Source organism: Beta vulgaris, chromosome 1 (genome assembly GCF_026745355.1).
Source record: "Beta vulgaris subsp. vulgaris cultivar EL10 chromosome 1, EL10.2, whole genome shotgun sequence".
NCBI lineage: Eukaryota > Viridiplantae > Streptophyta > Magnoliopsida > Caryophyllales > Amaranthaceae > Beta > Beta vulgaris.
The window spans coordinates 21998101-22016784 of NC_079202.1; the positions used below are offsets into that span (position 1 = coordinate 21998101).

Sequence of the window (18684 nt, forward strand, 5' to 3'; positions counted from 1 at the left end):
CACGAGCTTATTTGGTAGAATTCAACCACCAGAAGGAATTTATTATAATTTTACCATTTTTTGCGATGGCTTTCCAGCAAAGACTACTTTTAAGCAGGTTGAGTGGTTGACACGCTGGTACGGCGCTGATGAAAATCTAGATGCAGCAATTGAAGAGCACTGGAAGAGCTAATGATGGTGGCTAAGATGGAAGCGAGAGGATATGGAGTATGGACAGAGATGCTGACTGGGGAAGACAGAGAATAGGTTGTAGGGGTTTTGACGAAACTGATCCACCAAAACACGAACAAAGGGGTTTTGTTAGAGGCCTTCTAAAACTCCTAAAAAGAATGAAGATAAAGTACCTGAATATATCTTAACCAAAATAGAACCATCCTTTGAAATTTCCTGATTCATAAACCTCCAGGAAAATTCTTAGTAACTTAGTCGAAAGTGCAATGTTCTGAACTCCTATAATTGTTACAGATTTTCTTTTAATTTTTGAGTTCATGACTTCACGTCCATTTTTTGGTATCCCACAACATTTCTACCCACTTAATCTGTTATAAGTAGCCTAAATCTTAATATTTGGCGCCTAGATAGGCTACCAAAAGAAAGATACACCATAAACAGCCACAAGGAGGAGAAGAAGCGAAATTAAACAAGAAAGAGAAAAGCATCACATGGAGGAAGCAAGAACTGTCATATTGGTAATTTGATCTTCCACTTACAAAGAAAGAAACCAAAAACATTGAGGATGCATAGTATCCCCTCGTCAAGCTTTTATGTTTGAGTACTGTGGAATATTCACATTTTTTTGCCGATATGATGCTCCATGACAGTTCTGGGGATTAGGGAATAGTTTTTTTGCCCTCTTTTGTACATGGGTTAAACCACCCTTGCCTTTTATCCTATACATCTCTCTAACTCATCAGAAAAATGATTAAAGACCAATCATATGGGTAAGAGGAACAAGAGATGATGATATAGAGGGTGCAGCTGATGACAGTGCATTGAAGAGGCAGTCATGATGCACACAGCAGTAACTGTGGGTGTTCAATCCTGGAAAACCAGTAGGAACGGACCCAAAAGAACACTAGCCTTAACCAACACAAAAATGCAATTAGGATCTATTTGAAGATTTAACCACAGTACCTAGTACATAGACATACACGAAACTTCAACAGACCCCCCCCCCCTTTCTCCTTAGACTTCCAAAAACCAAATGATTTCAAATCTCTCCACTTTCGTAAGATATCACATCATCATCATCAATATTGGGAAAATGTTCTCTTGTACGTCTCCAAGCTCTTAAATTGCAGATTTAAAAAAATACATACAGTTGCCCAAACAAAAGCCTTTAGGCTTAGTGGCAACTTACATGCAGATGAATTTGATTGCAGAGAAAGATTAGGATTAGGTATACCAAGTGCAAGATGACGGAAAAAAACATTTTTGGAAGATATAAATCTTCAATATACTCTAAAGACTAGAAACAGACATAACCTTATATCTGCTTTCATTGGATTGCGACAGGACATAACAGGAACAAGTAAATTCACAGGGAAAAACAATATCATGCTCAATCAATCACCTGGATGTCACCATGTAGCTTCCATACACATGACATATTTCCGGCCAAAAAAGTACTACTTTTTGCAATATCAGATGCCTCCTGCAATAATGAGGAACTATGTCAAAAAAAAAAAAAAAAAAAAAAATAGCTATCTTCATGTATATGAAAAAAAAGGACAAAAACCTCCAGCAGAGATGTGGCCCATGAAAATGCACCATTATTGATGCATTCTTGTGACAGAGCAAGAAGCCCAGAACCCAGCCCATATTGTGCGCATGCACTCTGAGGACATATCTTCAGAGCATGTTGAAATTGCTCTATTCCCTAAGTAAAGAAAGCACATAAAGAGTTTAGAGAGAGAGAGAGAGGGGAAATTTATAATATTGCGAATTTTGTAGCAAAAGTTATATTCAATTTGCATAGTTGAATAATTTAGGTTGTTTATTTAAAATCAGAGTGTCATCTTCGAAGGTGAGTAATTGAATTATGGATTGAATAATTAATTGGAATTGATTAAATGGAGACTTAATTGCTTAATATGTCAATATAAAGTGGCCAAAAGTTTTTGAAAATTCAACCCTAATTTTCGAAATTTAAAATTCTAATTTTAGATCTCTAAATTTCGAATATTATATTCATATTATTAATCTAATTTTCATATTTAAAAATTGTTTACGTATGAAAATTAATTCATGTTAAAAGAGTTTTATATGAATTAGAGATTAATTTATGTGAATAACACTAAAATTATTTAAAATGGAAATTTTAAATTAATTTTTTGAATTAGGCATAAAAGAGTTTATGTTTAATTTAATTAAGATTACTAAATTAATTTTGCAAAAGGAAGAGGAGCAACTCCGGTTGGTGGTTGCTCCGGTGGTCTACCGATTGGAAGTCGGTGAGCGATGGCGAGGCTGATCGGAAATCAGTGTGTGAGGCTGATGCTGGCAGGCACTACGCGTGCGACGCATGTTCGAAACAACGTGATGCTGGCTGGCGCCAGGAGCTCTTGCCGGCGTCGGCTCGCAGTGGGTTGCCGGCGAGTTCCGGTGAGGCCGCGTGACATGGTATGGCCGAAGACTAACCATTGCACGCATGAAGACGGCAACCTTTGTGCTGCTGGTGTTGCCTTCATGGCTTTCTCAAAAAAAAATTATTTGTTTTTTTTTTTATATAAAAAACATGGATTTTGTTAATTAAGTAAATTCCAATTATGTTAATCATGTTAATTTTGACTGGGTCATAAACTATTTCATAATTTGATTCTTAAATCTAATTAAAATTAGTAGGCTAGATTTTCTAGGATAGAATCTTTTAGGTGGTTAGAAATAACTTAAATATTTTATCCTCTTGCTTTAATTAATAAATTTGATATTTTGCTTATTGGCAAGTATAATATGTGATATTATTATGTGGCATTTTATATTTGATATAATTGTTATGAATGACTAGTATGGCCTAAATTTAAGTTAGAAAATATGATTTGCGTATCGTGATGTATTCTTATAATTTGAATATGATCTACATATCGTTAAGTATTTTTGTAATTTATTTAATTTAGATATTATTTAAATTATTTTGATACTTATGTAATCCAAAGACAAGCCCAAGAAAGAGAAGGTCCATGACTAAGGTGGGTTGAGACCCATGAAGAGTCAAAGAAGGTCCTCAATCAAGATGCTTAATTCTAAAGATTAGAGGCATTACTAGATCAAAGTTAATTACGCATTTTATCATTATTATGCTTATAAGTTTATTTATGTTTGGTTATCAATGCGTTAGAGTTCACTAATTCATAACAACATAATAAACTTAGGTCTCGTAAATAATTAAGGTTAGCTTTTCCAAACATAAAGTACTTATTAAACCTTAATTAATAGTAATAGGTCATGCTTCCGCATGATATTATCATCGGGTTTTTCACCATATACCCCTGACTAATTTTTTTTGCACCGTATACCCTCGCAAGTTTCCAAATTCACCATATAACCCCCACGTTTCAAAAAATACATCAACATGCCCTTACCGTTAGGGTTAGGGTTTAGCTTAGGTTTAGGTTTGTTAATTAGGGTGGGGGATTAGGGTATGATGACTAACGGAAGTCTAACACCGTTAATCATAAGGGCATGTTGATATATTTTTTGAAACGTGAAGAGTATATGGTGAATTTGTAAACTTGCGAGGGTATACGGTGCGAAAAAAATTAGTCAGGGGTAAAAAAAAACCGTGTTATCATTAATTTTGGGAGATAAGGTGAAGTTACAAATGTTACAACTTAGTTTGGTTAACCTTAACAAAATCATCAAAAGCGTTTTGGATTTTGAAGCAAGAGATAGTCAAGCATGCGATTTTACCAATCTGAACAAGAATTATGAAGGGTTATAATTAACAAAAGAGTTTATTTACCTTGAAAATGTAACGTTAAGAAAAGGTATGTGTCTGCTTAGTATTGTATGTTATGTTGGTAGGATCTTATATTCACTTACTCAAAATAGGACAACAAAAATTGAATAAGTGGCCAACCTAGAAACTTTTGCATGTTTTTTAGGTTGTTTTATAAACATAATATTGAACTTTGCTTTTGTTTTCTGTTTGTAGATACCATGACTAATAACAACAACTCCATTTTCAACATTCGTCCTTTTCTCGAAAAGGACAGGCTAAATGGTGAAAACTTCATAAATTGGGAAAGGACCATAAGACTCATACCGATGTCTGAGGGTCGAGAGGATGTCTTAGAAACCCCACATCCTGTGATTACTGATGGATCAACTTTGCAAACAAACGTCGTGCAGGCCAATGATAGATTTGTACCAATCACTTGCTTGATGATGACAGCCATGGAGCCGCACCTCCAAAAGAGGTTTGAAACCTGCTTATACCATCATGCAAGAGCTGTGGGCCATGTTACAGAGGCCCATGTTGAGCGGTATGAGACCAACAGGGAGATACTGGAATGTCACAAGAAGCCGGGTCAAGCTGTTGGCCCCCATGTTTTCGCTATGATGGGTCTTTTCGAAAACATGGAACGACTTGCATTCCCATACAAGGTAGAGTTGCTACACACATCATTCTCCATTTATTGCCTCAAAATTTCAATCAATTCAGGATGATCATCAACATGAATTAGTCTCAAACGACTTTGCAAGAGCTGCATGGGTTGTTGGTCAAAGAGGAACATCCCTATGGAACCAAAGAAAGAGGTTTTGATGGTACAAAAGGGAAAGGGTTTTAAGAAGCAATGGGCAGGAAAGAAAGACAAAGGCAAGCAAGTTGTCGTTGTTGCTGAAAACCCCAAGCCAAAGGTCGCCGCGGAAAGCAAGTGCTTCCATTGTCACAAGATAGGACACTCGAAGAGGAGGACTGCCCTCTATACTTGGAGGAAAAGAAGTTTGAGGCTTCCTATTTGTTATAGAAATCAATTTAACTTCTACTTCTCTATGGGTATTGGATACCGATTGTGGTTCTCACGTAGTGTATGATGTGCACGGACTAAGAAGTAGGAGGTTGGCAAAGGGCGAGGTAGAGCTTCGCGTTGGAAATGGAGCACGGGTTGCTCCACTTGCCATACGAAGCTATAGTCTGCATTTGCCATCTGGCTTTATTTTAAAAGGAAAATTCCTCAAATACCATTGAGGTTTCTGAATGACAGTAGGTTAATAACATTACCTTTTTTCCTCTCCCCTATCCATCTTGATTTAGGAGTAAGTATACTGTTATAGTTGATGAATTTCGAATTTCACAAGTTTGTTGTCTTTATGAAATTGGGATCTCCATGGTAAACTCATTTTGAGGTTTAGGTAACTTGTTTTAATTGATTTGGTGTTTCAAACAGAAAATTGTGAAAAATACCAAGTTAATAAATCATTGTGGAATAAGTTTCAGATTAGCAGGTCCACTAGTTCGAATGGATTGGACTCGAGGTGGACAGGAGGTCCTATAAAACTAGTCAGATTCGGATCTTGTTTGTTGGTGCGTCCATCACCGTTTCTATTTCCAAGGCTTTCCAATGCTCACTTTGAATGAAAAGAAATAAGAGAGAGAAAAAGTAGAAAAAGAAATAAGAGAGACAAAAAAGAAAACAGTGGTCAGTCAACGTCACCTAAGGAAGAAGGAAGTGCCAAGTCCAAGCATGAACAGATTACAGTCTCCTTTTTTTCTTCTCAAATCTTCATTTTCAACCCTAGTATCTCTCCAATTATATTTTCTGTCGGCTCCTTGTTTCTAGGACCCAAAAAATCTGGTTATCTGATAAATAACGATTGTTACATTAATTTTAACAATTCTAGAATATCGTGAACCCATTACATAACGTCTGAACGGCCAAGTTTAGTGCACATTTCAATGGGCTATTCTGTAATGGATTTCCTCGGAATGACAACTCTCAAACCCGTTACAAAGCACCCATTTCGAAATGAAACAAACGAGTTCCAAGCTCGGAACCTTATCAACATAAAAAGAGAAAATGAAAAGAATTACCAGCATAGTCCTCATAATTAAAAAAAAAAAAAACAACCTCTAAGCCCTCCACCGGGCTAAACACAAACTATGATGAGCCACTCAAGGAATACGAACTAATAGTATTGAGATAAAACAGATGCATTAGATATATCTTCACATAAAAACAAATAAAAAGTATATAAACACATACGCACCTTTCGATATGAACCAAGCATTAGAAAAATATTTCCAGTCTCAATCATAGCAAAAGCCCTTGAATTTTCCAATTCCAATGCTCTCCCGTAAGACTGTAGATGGCATCATAGACACTCACTTTATTAGTAGAGATGTATAATATTGATAGATTCAAACACACATAGTTTTTCCGACAAGAAAATAAATGGTAGTCTCTCTCATAAAACATACTTCATTTTTGTCCACAAGTAAATGTTTTGTATGGTATTTGGTGAATTCAAAAATGATCTTCTTGTTACTTTAAATGGAAATTTTACTCAACCCCAGTTGAACTATCTCCTCATATTCCATGTAATATGAGCCCCTCCACTTAATATCTCACTCACTCACTCTCTTCATATTCCATGTGATCTAGAGCCCCTACAAACTCTGTCTTTCTCTATTTCAATAAATATTTTTATTCTTATTTATACACTATTTAGCAAAAATTCCACTCGCCTATCAGTTACTCTGAATAAGCGTTGGGTTAAGTAAAAGCTTTATTCTTATCTATACACTATCTAGCAAAAATTCCACTCGCCTATAAGTTACTCTCAATAAGCGTGCCAAAACCTTCTTTGCATGTGGAGGAGGGCAAACTTGCAAGCACCTACAAGTGTCAAGATTAGAAAACATTCTCAAGGGGTGCAACTCGGATATGTCACAAGTCATTTATAGAGTAGCCATCTATAGAGTGCAAGAATAAAACCAACTAACAACGCTAACAACATAAACATAGTTACCAAAATGACATTGCAATATTACTAATACAAAATAGTAGAAGACGCATAAAGCACCTAAAGCTATTTGGCCAAAAAATTGCTTAAAAGTGATATATTAGCTCATAATCAAAAGTGACCAAAGTAGCAAAGGATGATAAATGACACAGCAACAGAATTCCACTATGGATCAAAATGTGAGGAGTTCCATTGTGCAACCTTAGTCCTAATTACTACAAATTTATAGGGAGGCTAAATTGTATATAAAGACTCAATGGCTCCGCATATAAAAAAAAAAAATTTAATCAAAAAATAATCAGAAGAAAAAAAAACAGATAAACTATCATGTACACCAAATATGAAGTAATATAAAGGGTCACTTGAACACAACTTAAGGGGTGGAGGGAGGGATTTGATGGTGTAACATAATTCGCTATATAATTCGCTTTTTCAGTTTGCGGTTCTCCCAAAATGGGAAAAAAGTAGGCAAACACCGATCATAATTCGCTTTTTTCGGATCGCAGTTCGCGGGGAGATTAGGGAATTATGTTACACTACTTTGATCCCAAGACCTCGTGACCAAATTAGGGATAGTTCTGCCACTACACCAAGTTTGGCTTTATAGTTTCAATGCAGAAGATATTATACATAATTATTGGGCAACTAGAAAAGATCAAGGGGGCAGGGACCCCGCCCACCCTCAAAAAATACTTCCGTAATTGTTGTGTCCTTGGTGAGGTATAGTTCAACTAAGTCATCTTCTTTGTCGGCTTGTTGCTGGCATTCTCCCAACTTTTCTCTTTATTAAAACTTTCTACCACTATCTCCTCTAAAGTTGCTTAGAGCAATCTTATTGCCTCTTGTATTTTATCATCAGCAAAGACATTTCCCGACTCATTCCATATAGCCCTGTTTCGCAGCTTGTTCTTCCCATTAAACACTCTTAACACTATCTTTTGAACCTGTGAATGTTTCATGGGCCAATACTCTAGACCTAGGTTGCACATAGACGGATACGGGAACGGGTACAGATTCAGGTACGGGGACGGAAAACGACAAGATTTTGAAAGTTTTAGGAATGGGACAATGGTACGCGTACCTATAGAGGATATGTATCGTATCGGGCATGGATACGGGTACGGAACCTAAAAGAAGTGCCCATACTACATAGCTCTAGACCAGGGCGCTTTGATATGTTTTCATCAGATTGCAAGACTTAATATTCTATCTAGCCTTTACATGTAAGTGTGGGTGTTTTGATATCTTTTCCAAGGAATTTCCAAGCTTCAACAAGAATCCAGGACTCCTTGTTTCCTCTTTTATACTACCTACGTATATCTTGATGTTCACACTTTATGGTTGAAAATTAAATTACATTACGGCTCTATGCACTAAAACTTCACAGGTCAATAACCTCTCACTGTAATTCCTGAAGTCCTCAGTTAGAACTCAGGCACACTCCAAAGGTAACTTTCTCATCTTAAATTCATTCGACTCATATATGTTGTTAGTGCCAGAACATAGACTTTATACTTACCATATACATACAGCACATCTAATAGTTGGGAGAACATTCAAAGCCATAGGAGAAAGAAGCAGCAGAAAGGAACCAACAATTCATTAATTTGAAATAGCTCAGCAATCGAAATTATTAAGGAGAGGTTGGGCACTCACCTTAATGGCAGCTGTGTACATGCCAAGTCGTTGATAGGCAAGACCTAATGCCTAAAGAGAAAAGATAAGATTCAATAGGCTGAATATAATAAATACACATATAAGAAAGATGAGAAACATAGAGATGATACTGACTTCCCAAAGATCAGCAGAGGTTGGATAGCCTCTGATAGCATGCTGAAGACTCTGGACAGCTTCGGACCACTTCTTTTGATGGACCTGATCATATGTTTACTTTAGCATCTAAAATGATTGCATCTCAACGGACATATAAATATATATATATATATATATATATATATATATATATATATTCCCGTGACGCATGTTTGGGAAAGAACATAGTGTAACAAAATAACAATTTTACCAGCAAAAAACCTAGTCTGGAAAAGGCCCAGAAGGCACGGGGTGACTTCCCGGACGCCTCCCTGCAGACAGCAACCTCCAAACTCTCCTTCCCTCCTTTGTCGAATAAATTACACAATGCTTTCTGAAAATTTCAAACACAATTGGCATTATGTACTGATCATGCGGTTGAGTACTGTCTAAGAAATCTAATAAATCTCCTATCAAAAAAGAAAGAAATCAGATAAATCTTCAACGCAAGAAAAATTATCCAATATCATCGGACTCCTTAGAAGAAAGCAGCATCAAGAGACAGCAAGACAAAAAATGGCATGTAGAAGTGTCAGAGTAAACAAAACTTTTTTCAGAAATGAGATTTATATTGCTATGTTTAATGTTAAGATCCCATCAACAATGGACAACTCATATGTAACTCGAAGTGTTGTCCTACATTTACATGGTGAAAGAAATAGACAATTTCATATGTTTTAACAGTAACTTCTCATAAAGCCAATTGGCTTGAGGATGGAACCTCCTTTGTACTTGTAAGTTGTCCAAACTCTCCTCCATTAACACCCCACCATCCATTCAGTAATTGACTTAATTTAACACTTCAAGAAGTATTTGAATAAAATTCTTATACTGATTGATGTCAAGTGACTCTGAATCAATGAAATTGATGCCATATGACTATTAATCAATGAAATGATCTTTAGTCTCCATAGGGGGAAAATATATGGACCCAGCATTCAAGTAACAAAATATAGGAATGAAAAGGAAGGACGACAAACCCCAGAATGAGAATAATCGGGATTGAGAGCGACAGCCCGTTGGTAGCATTTGAGAGCTCTCTGGGTATCCCCGCAGACACAACTGTAGTAATGGCCTAAATACCTGAAAGCTTCCCCATTTTGAGGATTCAATTTTGCTGCCATTAAGAACTGTTCTGCTGCCTTTTCCCTCCATTCTTCTCCTCTTTTCCACAACAATCTCCCCTGTCAGTAACCCGAAAACAGAACAATAAAATCATACACCATGTTCCAACATAACTATTTTTCAGCAATTCGAGCTACTTTGGCGAAATTAGAATTGAACCCATAAATTAAAAACAACAAAAATAAAGGAATAGAGAATTACCAGATTGAAATGGTGGGACGGATCATCTGGGTCAGAAACTACCAGTTCTTCCAGATGTTTCACCTGGATTATGTCATCTTCGTCCTGAACATATAGCATTGCAGTGAGAAAATCTGATAATGCAGTGAGTTAACAAAGTTCGGAAGAAAAGAGGAGCGAAGGATATAGTAGTATACCATAAGACTCATATTCAAAAATATAATTCCACCAAAACCCTAAAAAACATAAAAACACCCTTCAACAAAAGAAAAGAGTTTGAACAGCAGCTCTTATTTTCTGACGTTCAATACAAAGATCAAGATTCAAGATCACCTATTCACCGGTTAGTTCTTTTGGAGATATTGCCGGTTGATAACTAAGGGCCTGTTTGGTTCACTTAACAGTAATGGAATGGTATGGATGTTCATACCAGGGTGGTATTGATCCAAAACCCCATACTAGTTTCAAACTGTTTGGTTCAATCTTGTAATGGATTCAATGTCCATTTCTGCTGTTTGGTTCACTTTTGGAATGGATTCTACATCCAGTTTTTATTTTAATATAATTGTACCAACTATATGTATATATAATATAATTATATGCTTATAAAAATATAACAAGTCACGTGAAATTGCTATATAAAACTGGGGCCACAGATAGTTTGCAATGAGTATTTTCAAACAATTCCTTATTATAGTTATCTGCAATTTCTTATTTACACAAGCATTTCATATATAACATATTGGAGGGCCCATATCACAAAGAGTCAACAACTCATCACCATTCACCTATAAGCTGTCATCAACAAAGTAAAACTTCTCAACAACTGGATATGAAGATGCATGCGTCTTTGCAAACTGAAGAAATCAACATTCAGTTAAAAAGTTGAATGCTACAACAAGAGCTTTAGACAAGCAAAAGAGACGACAGTCGGTGGATGAAAAGAGGACATACTTTTTGCAAATAAGTTGGTTGCCGGTTAGTAGTGGTCTAAAAAGGATGGTCGTCGGTCGGTGGTGGTCGGAAATGGGTGGTCGGCGACGGCTGGCTTCTCTTGTCTAGGGTTTAACCTCTCTCTTCCACACAAATTAGGGTTTGAAACTTGAGAGGAATGGAGTTAGAAACTTAGGGGGAGAGGGGAGATTGGGAATCTAGGGGGATGGGATGGAGATAGATACCCTTGGGTATAAGACTCTACCCTAAATATGTCCAACCAAACAATGGAATGGATGTCATTCCATTCCATTCCATTAAAAATACCCCAACCAAACATCCCCTAAGATAGTGTATGATTCTATTAAAAAAAAAATCAATACATCAACTACATAATAAGTTATCGTGCACTAAGGACCCTTAAACCCGATTGTATAGCTTTTTATTTAAGAAAAATTGATAACAACAGTCCAAAGTATTGGAGATCTTCTTTAATCAATTCCAACTTTTGATTACTTTTAATTGGATCCAACTATTACATGACTTTGTCATAAACGGTCCTAGTGACCTGATAACCTAGAGTATCAGGTCACAGCCCTTACAAGTGACTTTTACAACTTTTATTTTGTTTCCCTTTTATGTTTTTATTTTTATTTTTTGACTTTTCCAAATCCCATCCCCTATCCCCAACCCATTTAACCCACCCACACTACACCCCATCGGTCTGGATGTCCCCAACCCCAAAGACCCATCCCACCAGAAACACCAACCACCCAGTCAAAAAACCCTCTGCCAACTGCTCCTAAAACCCATCTCTAGCCCCTGAAAGGCTTATGCCCACACAGGAAAATCTATCCCACCCCCATCGCCACTTATCCTCAGCCTCAAACAACCATCCCCACTACAAACATTATAATCAACTCATGAAAACCTACCGCCAAACACCCGTTTTCAGCTCCTGAAAACCCACGACCACCACCTAAAACCCACTCGCCTGACTGTTCTTCTTATCTCTCTTTCTTCAAGTCTTTTATCATTATCTTCACCCCCCCCAAATGCACGCCCACCCCTGAAAACCCACTCGACGACTGCTCCTCTTGGTCCGTCTTCCCTCGTAAACTTTAATTCGTCATCATCATCTTCTCTCCAACTCGAAAATTCATTCCCATCCCCACCCACCCCACCCCACCCCACCCCACCACACCCGAAAACCCATCTCCACCATGAAACACCAACCATATTGTTGTTGTTGTTATGAGGGGGTATAAGAAGAAGAATGCAAGACAAATTTACAAATTGCTAATGGTTGATGTTGGTACTAAATGCTATGATGAAGTAGAATAAGCAAAGAAGAATGGAGAGAAGTGGAAGAGACAGAGGAGTAGGGGAAGCGAGAAAAAGAGAGGAAAAGAAAACAAGAAAAGTGAAAACATAAAAAAAAAAAGATTATTAAAAGTCACGTGAGTTTCATGTGACTTTTGGTTTACATACTACAGCAGGTCTTGAGGTTAAGGGGACCGTTTTTATCAAATTGACTTAAAAGTTGGACCCAACTAAAAATAATTAAAAATTGGAACTGATTAAGGAAGATGTTCAATAGTTGAGACTGTTTTTATCAATTTTTTCTATTATTTAATTTCAATATTAAGTGGCCATGTGCGAGGCAGCCCACAAGAAACTCATCTTACCACGGGTTTCCAAAAGTGGGCCCAAAAAAAAATTATCGTGCATCTTGTTCAGGCCCGGCTGAATATTGGTCCAACCGGTTCAGCGAATAGGGCCCCAAAAATTTGAGGCCTAAATTTGGCTGGCAAATGGAAGAAGAAAAGAAAAAAAAATTATTGAGAAATCCCGCAACTCACCCGCAAGAACAAACAACCCATCTTCTTCACTCCATAATTCTTTCTCCTCTTCATAAATCAAAATCCCCAAAAAAATCATGATATTATTTAACTTACCATATTAAAATCAATAATCACTCTCTTTGTTAAATAAATCATCTCATTTCCAATCTTAATATTCACCAAAAAAAGCTCACCTTTCATTACTCCTTCCACATTTCCAGTTGTCCTCAAGAACACGAAAAATAAAGATTTCTAATGGGAAAAAATCTTTTTGCTATTTATTTGCGATTCAGATTTAACTCCTCTCATATGCAATAAATCCATTTCTTTTATCATTAAAAAAAATATTATTCAAACTTTGATTTACAAATTACAATATGAGAAGAACAAGGTCTTCAATTTTGATTGTGGGAGGTCTCAGGCCCGAAGGTGAAAAATCAAGAATATGCTAATTTGTCATCAAAGTCTTCACTTTTAAGGTAATTTCACTTTCTTGTATGTCATTTTTCTAAAAGATTTTTCAAGCAATTCTGAAACTTTATATTTTGAAATTAAAATTTATAATGTGTAATTCTTATGATTTTGATTTTCAGCAATTCTAGCTAATTAGGGAATTTTAGTACTAGGGTATGTTTTAATTTTTATTTTTTATATGATTTGTGTATATTGATGAATCTGGTAGAAGTGGAATAAATTTGTTGGGTGATTTTTCATTGTTTGAATATTTCAAGTAATCTATATTTTGAAATTCTTTCAATCTTTTTTGGGATTTTGGCATTGTTCTGATGTTAATTGTGTTTTATTGAAATTTAAGCATATGATATCATGAAAAATCAAAACAAAAAAAGACGGTTTTTTCACCAAATACCCCTGACAAAAAAATTTATTCACCAAATACCCCAACTTTTTTCAAAATTCACCAGATACCCCAAACTTTTAAAAAAATTCACCAGATACCCTTACTATTAACGGACGTTAGTGCTCCGTTAGCCTTTGCAAGTTTGCCATAAGTCAACTTAATTAGCCCTAAATCAACCTAATTAGCCCTAATTAAGCCCTAATTAACCTAATTAATCTAATTAACCCAACCCCAACCCCCAAACCCTAGACCCACCACCTAACCCACCCCCACCCCCTCCCCCTCCCCTCCCCCTCGCCGGTAACCCATCTCCCTCGCCGGCAACCCCCTCCCCCTCGCGCCGCCTTTCCGGCAGCCCCCTCCCCCTCCCTCACTCTCATCGCGCCTCCCCTCCCCCTCCCTCCTACCTTCGCGCTCCTCTTTCCGGCAGCAGAAACAACATCAGCGAAAACAGCAGCCCCCTCCCCCACAGCCCTCCGACCTCGTTTCTGCACTCACCTCCGTTTCCCTCTCCTCCTCCGACATCATTTCTGCACCCATCTCCCGCAGCGAACAGTTTCTGCACTAGATCCGCTATCATTGTCGAAAAAATCCGCCTCCCCTCCCTTACTCTCACCGGCGCACTAAATCTGCCATTCATGTCGAAGAAATCCGCGGATGAGGGCTGGGAGGGGCTGCGGGGGTGGTGGGGATAGGGAGAGTTAGGAGGACGAGAGATGACCGGAGGTGGGGGTGCGGTAGGAGGCTCGGGAATTGCAATTCAGCGATGGATGAGGGGGGAGGTGTAACACCCCCAAAATCCACACGCGCCTACCACTGCTGCATCGCGTCGACCTCGGGGGCGTTACCGCCGCGATGGAACGCAAGGCATAATAAGGGTTAACGATAACTTAAAACATTGTCTTGAAAACTAAAATGCAGCGGAATTAAAATATAAATACAACTCGGGAATCATTAATGACCCCTTTCCTTCAAACCACAAACCATTTACATAAGTCTTAGAAAAACCAATAATACTTATTTAAAAATGCTTTAATGTAAATACCAAAGCCTAGTCCCCGTATGCTCGAGAATATGCAGCAACACCAGCACACCTAGTCCGCTCCCCATTGTAGCATCAATGGTTCATCGCATTTCATCAAACACATAATAACACACAATCAGCTATGCTGAGTACGTAATGAACCATTGAATACATATAAGAATAAATGATGCACACATGAACGATCTTAAGCATGATGCTACATTATGTTACATCCTTTAACTTTTATATCTTTAATCTTTAATTGGCATCGAACGGGCACCGTCATCTTACTAGAATCATACGGGCTACTGAATCCTTAACAGACACTAGGTCTGTTAGTGCAAATACGGTTTTGTTCCGTCTCACGCCCATCACCTTAGTATGCATACCCCCAAGATCGAACGGAACCTTCCGCCTACTTGAGTGTCAAAAATATAAGGACACTACTGTCGTCACAGTAGGCCTGCGTAGGAGCGTAGGACAAGTCCCACACTCCCCCCATTGTTCATCACTTGTAGGGAGTCCAGCTACAAGATATTGCCATCATTCATTTTAATATTAACCATTTTTCATAACCACATATAGTCATTTACCTGTTCTCTTAGTTACAATGCTCAAATCGTATCTCTTGTAACACTCTTGTTACACTATGGATACATAGAATCATTTACCTGTCCTCTTAGTTACAATGCTCGAATCATATCTCTTGTAACAACCTTGTTACACTATGGATAGATTAAAAATGCTCTTGTTTATACTACGATAGACTTACGCATTTCAATGCATATGATTTCAATTACAAATGTCTAACCAGACAATCTCAATCAATCAAACGTTCCCTATCATGCTTCTAGGTTCCAATAACATAGATTGCAACCTAATCATGATACTAATACTTGGGATTAAACTGGTACGCGTACGTACCTTGTAACGGAGAATTTTCGCTGTCTTAATCGAACGTTCCGCTTATGAAATTGGGACCTAAACCGTTAAATAAAACTTTAGTGCTACGTCGTTGATAACGTTAACAACTACTACGTAACTAAGACTATACGGTTTAATAATTCGACGTAAATGATAATTAAACCCCTTCTTTGTGAATCTTCGTTACTTTTCTATTATAAAGAGTTTAACGTCTTTTAGGAGTCAAAGCTAGTGAACATACTAATATTAGTTAGTGTCATTAGTCCACTATCTTTACCAAACCAATTTAAATTATAAGTCCAACCATGATTTATGTCCAAAATCTTATGTCCAAAAGTCATTAGGTCCGATCAAATATTATGTCCAAAAGTTATATTCGCAAATATAGTCAGAATAATAAAATAAACTCATTAACTTGAATTATTAATTAACTAATTATAATTTAATATAATTATGAAAACATAAATTATAATTAAACTTAATATAATATATTCAATATATAAAATGTTTTATACCGTTAAGCTCGCCGGAAATCAAGTTCCGGCGACCGATTTCCGGTAACGGCACAACAACCACACTCGAACACGAACGCACAGCAGCACACAATACTCGCGCAGCCCTCGATCCAGCCTCGTTGCTCGCAGCACCTACGACGACACGCTCGCAGCGCCTTCGCGAAGCCTCGTCCACGCGAGCCTCGCACAGCCTCGTCGCTCGCAACTCTCGCACCGGCTTCGTCGCTCGCAGCCCTCGCACGAGGACCTGCTCGCTCGTCTCGCGCACCCTCATCGCGCGCTTCGAGCCCCTCGCACAGCGTTGCGTCCTGCCCTCACTCACACACTCGCTCGCACCCGAGCCTCGCGCAACGACCCCCCCCTCGAGCCTCGCCGAAGGTTCGCACAGCACCACTCGCACTACCCTCACGACGAGCCTCTTGGTAACTAAGAGATGGAGGGAGAGAGGTCAGCGTGAGAGAGAGAGACCAGTGAGAGGGAGAGGAGACCAGCGAGAGAGAGGAGAAGGGTTTGAGGGAGAAGCAGGAATGACGGCCGAAGGATGAAAGGAAAATTTAGGGTTTCTAAAATTTTCTCCTCTTCTTTCCTTTTTATAGCCTTCTAAAAGTGGTAACTCTAGATGGGTGAACTCGGTTTAACCTTTATAAATCCGAAATTAACACAACCGACTCGTATTAATATTATTATATTCTTATTATTCTGTAAATAATATTAAAATACCTTTTTATTATTTTCTGTATTTCTTAATTATTCGAATTAATTCCAAAAATACGGAGTATTACAGGCTTTCCCCCTTAAAAGAAGTTTCGTCCCGAAACTTGGAGGTAGCCAGTCTTAACGACGATCTTTTGCACTTCTAAGTCCCAAAATTTCATAAGCGTTTTCTAACGTTCGCACAACAGATCAGCAATAATAAACTATAATAATTAACATACTTTAGGGTGAAAGCGCGAAATTCTATCGCATTCTTCCCCCCTTAAAAGAAAAGTTACGTCCCCGTAACTCACGTACCTCTTGAAAAAGCTCAGGGTACTTCAGACGCATTGCATCTTCGGCTTCCCAGGTGGCTTCTTCAGTATTTTGATTTCTCCACAACACTTTGACAATTCTGATGTCCTTATTCCTCGTACTACGCACTTTGCGGTCTAGGATCTGGACAGGTTTCTCCTCATAGGATAAGGTTTCGTCTATTTCGACATTTTCCGGTTCAAGTACATGTGACTCATCCGGTATTCTGGAGTTGGGATACGTGAAACACATTATGGACCCTTTCTAAGTTATTGGGCAAATCTAGGCGATAAGCAACTTTGCCTACTCTCGCCAGAATCTCATACGGTCCTATGAATTTAGGGCTTAGTTTCCCTTTTTCCCGAATCGCATCACTCCTTTCATTGGAGACACCTTAAGCAATACTTTTTCCCCGACTTCGTAATTCTCATCTCTTCGCTTCTGATCCGCATAGGATTCTGCCTGTCCTGTGCAGCCTTAATCTTTTCTTGAATGAATCGCACCTGATCCACTGTCTCCTGAATCATCTCAGGTCCTAACACCACAGTCTCACTAATGTCGTTCCAACATAAAGGGCTACGACACTTTCTCCCATATAGTGCTTCAAATGGTGCCATCTTAATACTAGCATGGTAGCTGTTGTTGTATGAGAATTCTATGAGGTCCAAATGGTCTTCCCATGATCCTTGGTATTCTAAGGCACAGCCTCAACATGTCCTCTAAGGTCTGAATAGTTCTTTTGTTTGAGTCCTGTAGCTGGGTGAGATAGTACTCATCAATAGCTCACTACCAAAAGCTTCCTGAACCTTTTTCCAGAAATTCGAAAGGAATCGCGAATCTCTATCTGATACTATACTCGTGGGTATCATGCGAATGACATTTTTCACATAGGCCTTGGCTAAGGCTTCCATACTCCACGTATCTTTCATAGGTATGAACCTTGCTGTTTTGGTTAGTCTATCCACTATCACCCAAAGGTATTATTGCCTCCCCGACTCCTAGGTAAGGCTACAACGAAATCCATGGATATCGAGTCCCATTTCCATGTCGGAATGTCTAAAGGTTGAATCTTTCCTTGAGGTCTCTTGTGTTCACTTTTGACTTTCTGGCACGTTAGACATTTTGAAAAATTCAGCTACTGCTCTTTTCATCCCAGGCCACCAGAACATCTTCTTGAGGTCCTTATATAACTTATCTCCCCCGGGTGGACGGAATAAGTCGTGTTATGACCCTCACCCATTATCTTTTGTTTCAATTCTTCACATTTTTGTGGCACACACCACCTACCCTTATATCTTATGCTTCCATCCTCATGGATCGCAAACCCTTCTGCTTTTCCCTCCTTAAGCTTTGCTTTGACTCGCTCAAGCTTCACATCCCCAGGTTGACTCTCTCTTATTTCGTCTAGAAAGTTGGGCTCGATGGTTAAGGCACTCAACAATCTTTCTACCTCCCCTTCATGAACAACTTCTATCTGGAGTCTAGAAAATCCTC

General features: G+C 38.2%; 1 protein-coding gene across 5 annotated transcripts in view; it reads right to left on the reverse strand.

Moving 5' to 3' along the window:
- The window catches only part of LOC104899337 (tetratricopeptide repeat protein SKI3), a 34068-nt gene extending 23614 nt beyond the window's left edge, over positions 1 to 10454 (reverse strand). For 3 of the 5 annotated variants that reach the window (XR_007274700.2, XM_048645406.2, XM_010686521.4), the window contains exons 1-9: positions 10281 to 10452; positions 10105 to 10188; positions 9759 to 9962; positions 8990 to 9112; positions 8758 to 8841; positions 8623 to 8673; positions 6211 to 6303; positions 1739 to 1879; positions 1574 to 1654 (exon numbers count right to left, since the gene is read on the reverse strand). Coding sequence is in view for 4 of the 5 variants with exons in the window: in XM_048645406.2 (XP_048501363.1) it covers positions 1574 to 1654; positions 1739 to 1879; positions 6211 to 6303; positions 8623 to 8673; positions 8758 to 8841; positions 8990 to 9112; positions 9759 to 9962; positions 10105 to 10188; positions 10281 to 10292 (873 nt within the window). In the remaining variant the exon portion in view is untranslated. Of the gene's footprint in view, positions 1 to 1573; positions 1655 to 1738; positions 1880 to 6210; positions 6304 to 6770; positions 6840 to 8622; positions 8674 to 8757; positions 8842 to 8989; positions 9113 to 9758; positions 9963 to 10104; positions 10189 to 10280 lie in introns of those variants that run through there. The other 2 variants (XM_010686526.3, XM_048645408.2) reach the window with 2 other exon arrangements.
- Positions 10455 to 18684: the final 8230 nt, after the last annotated feature.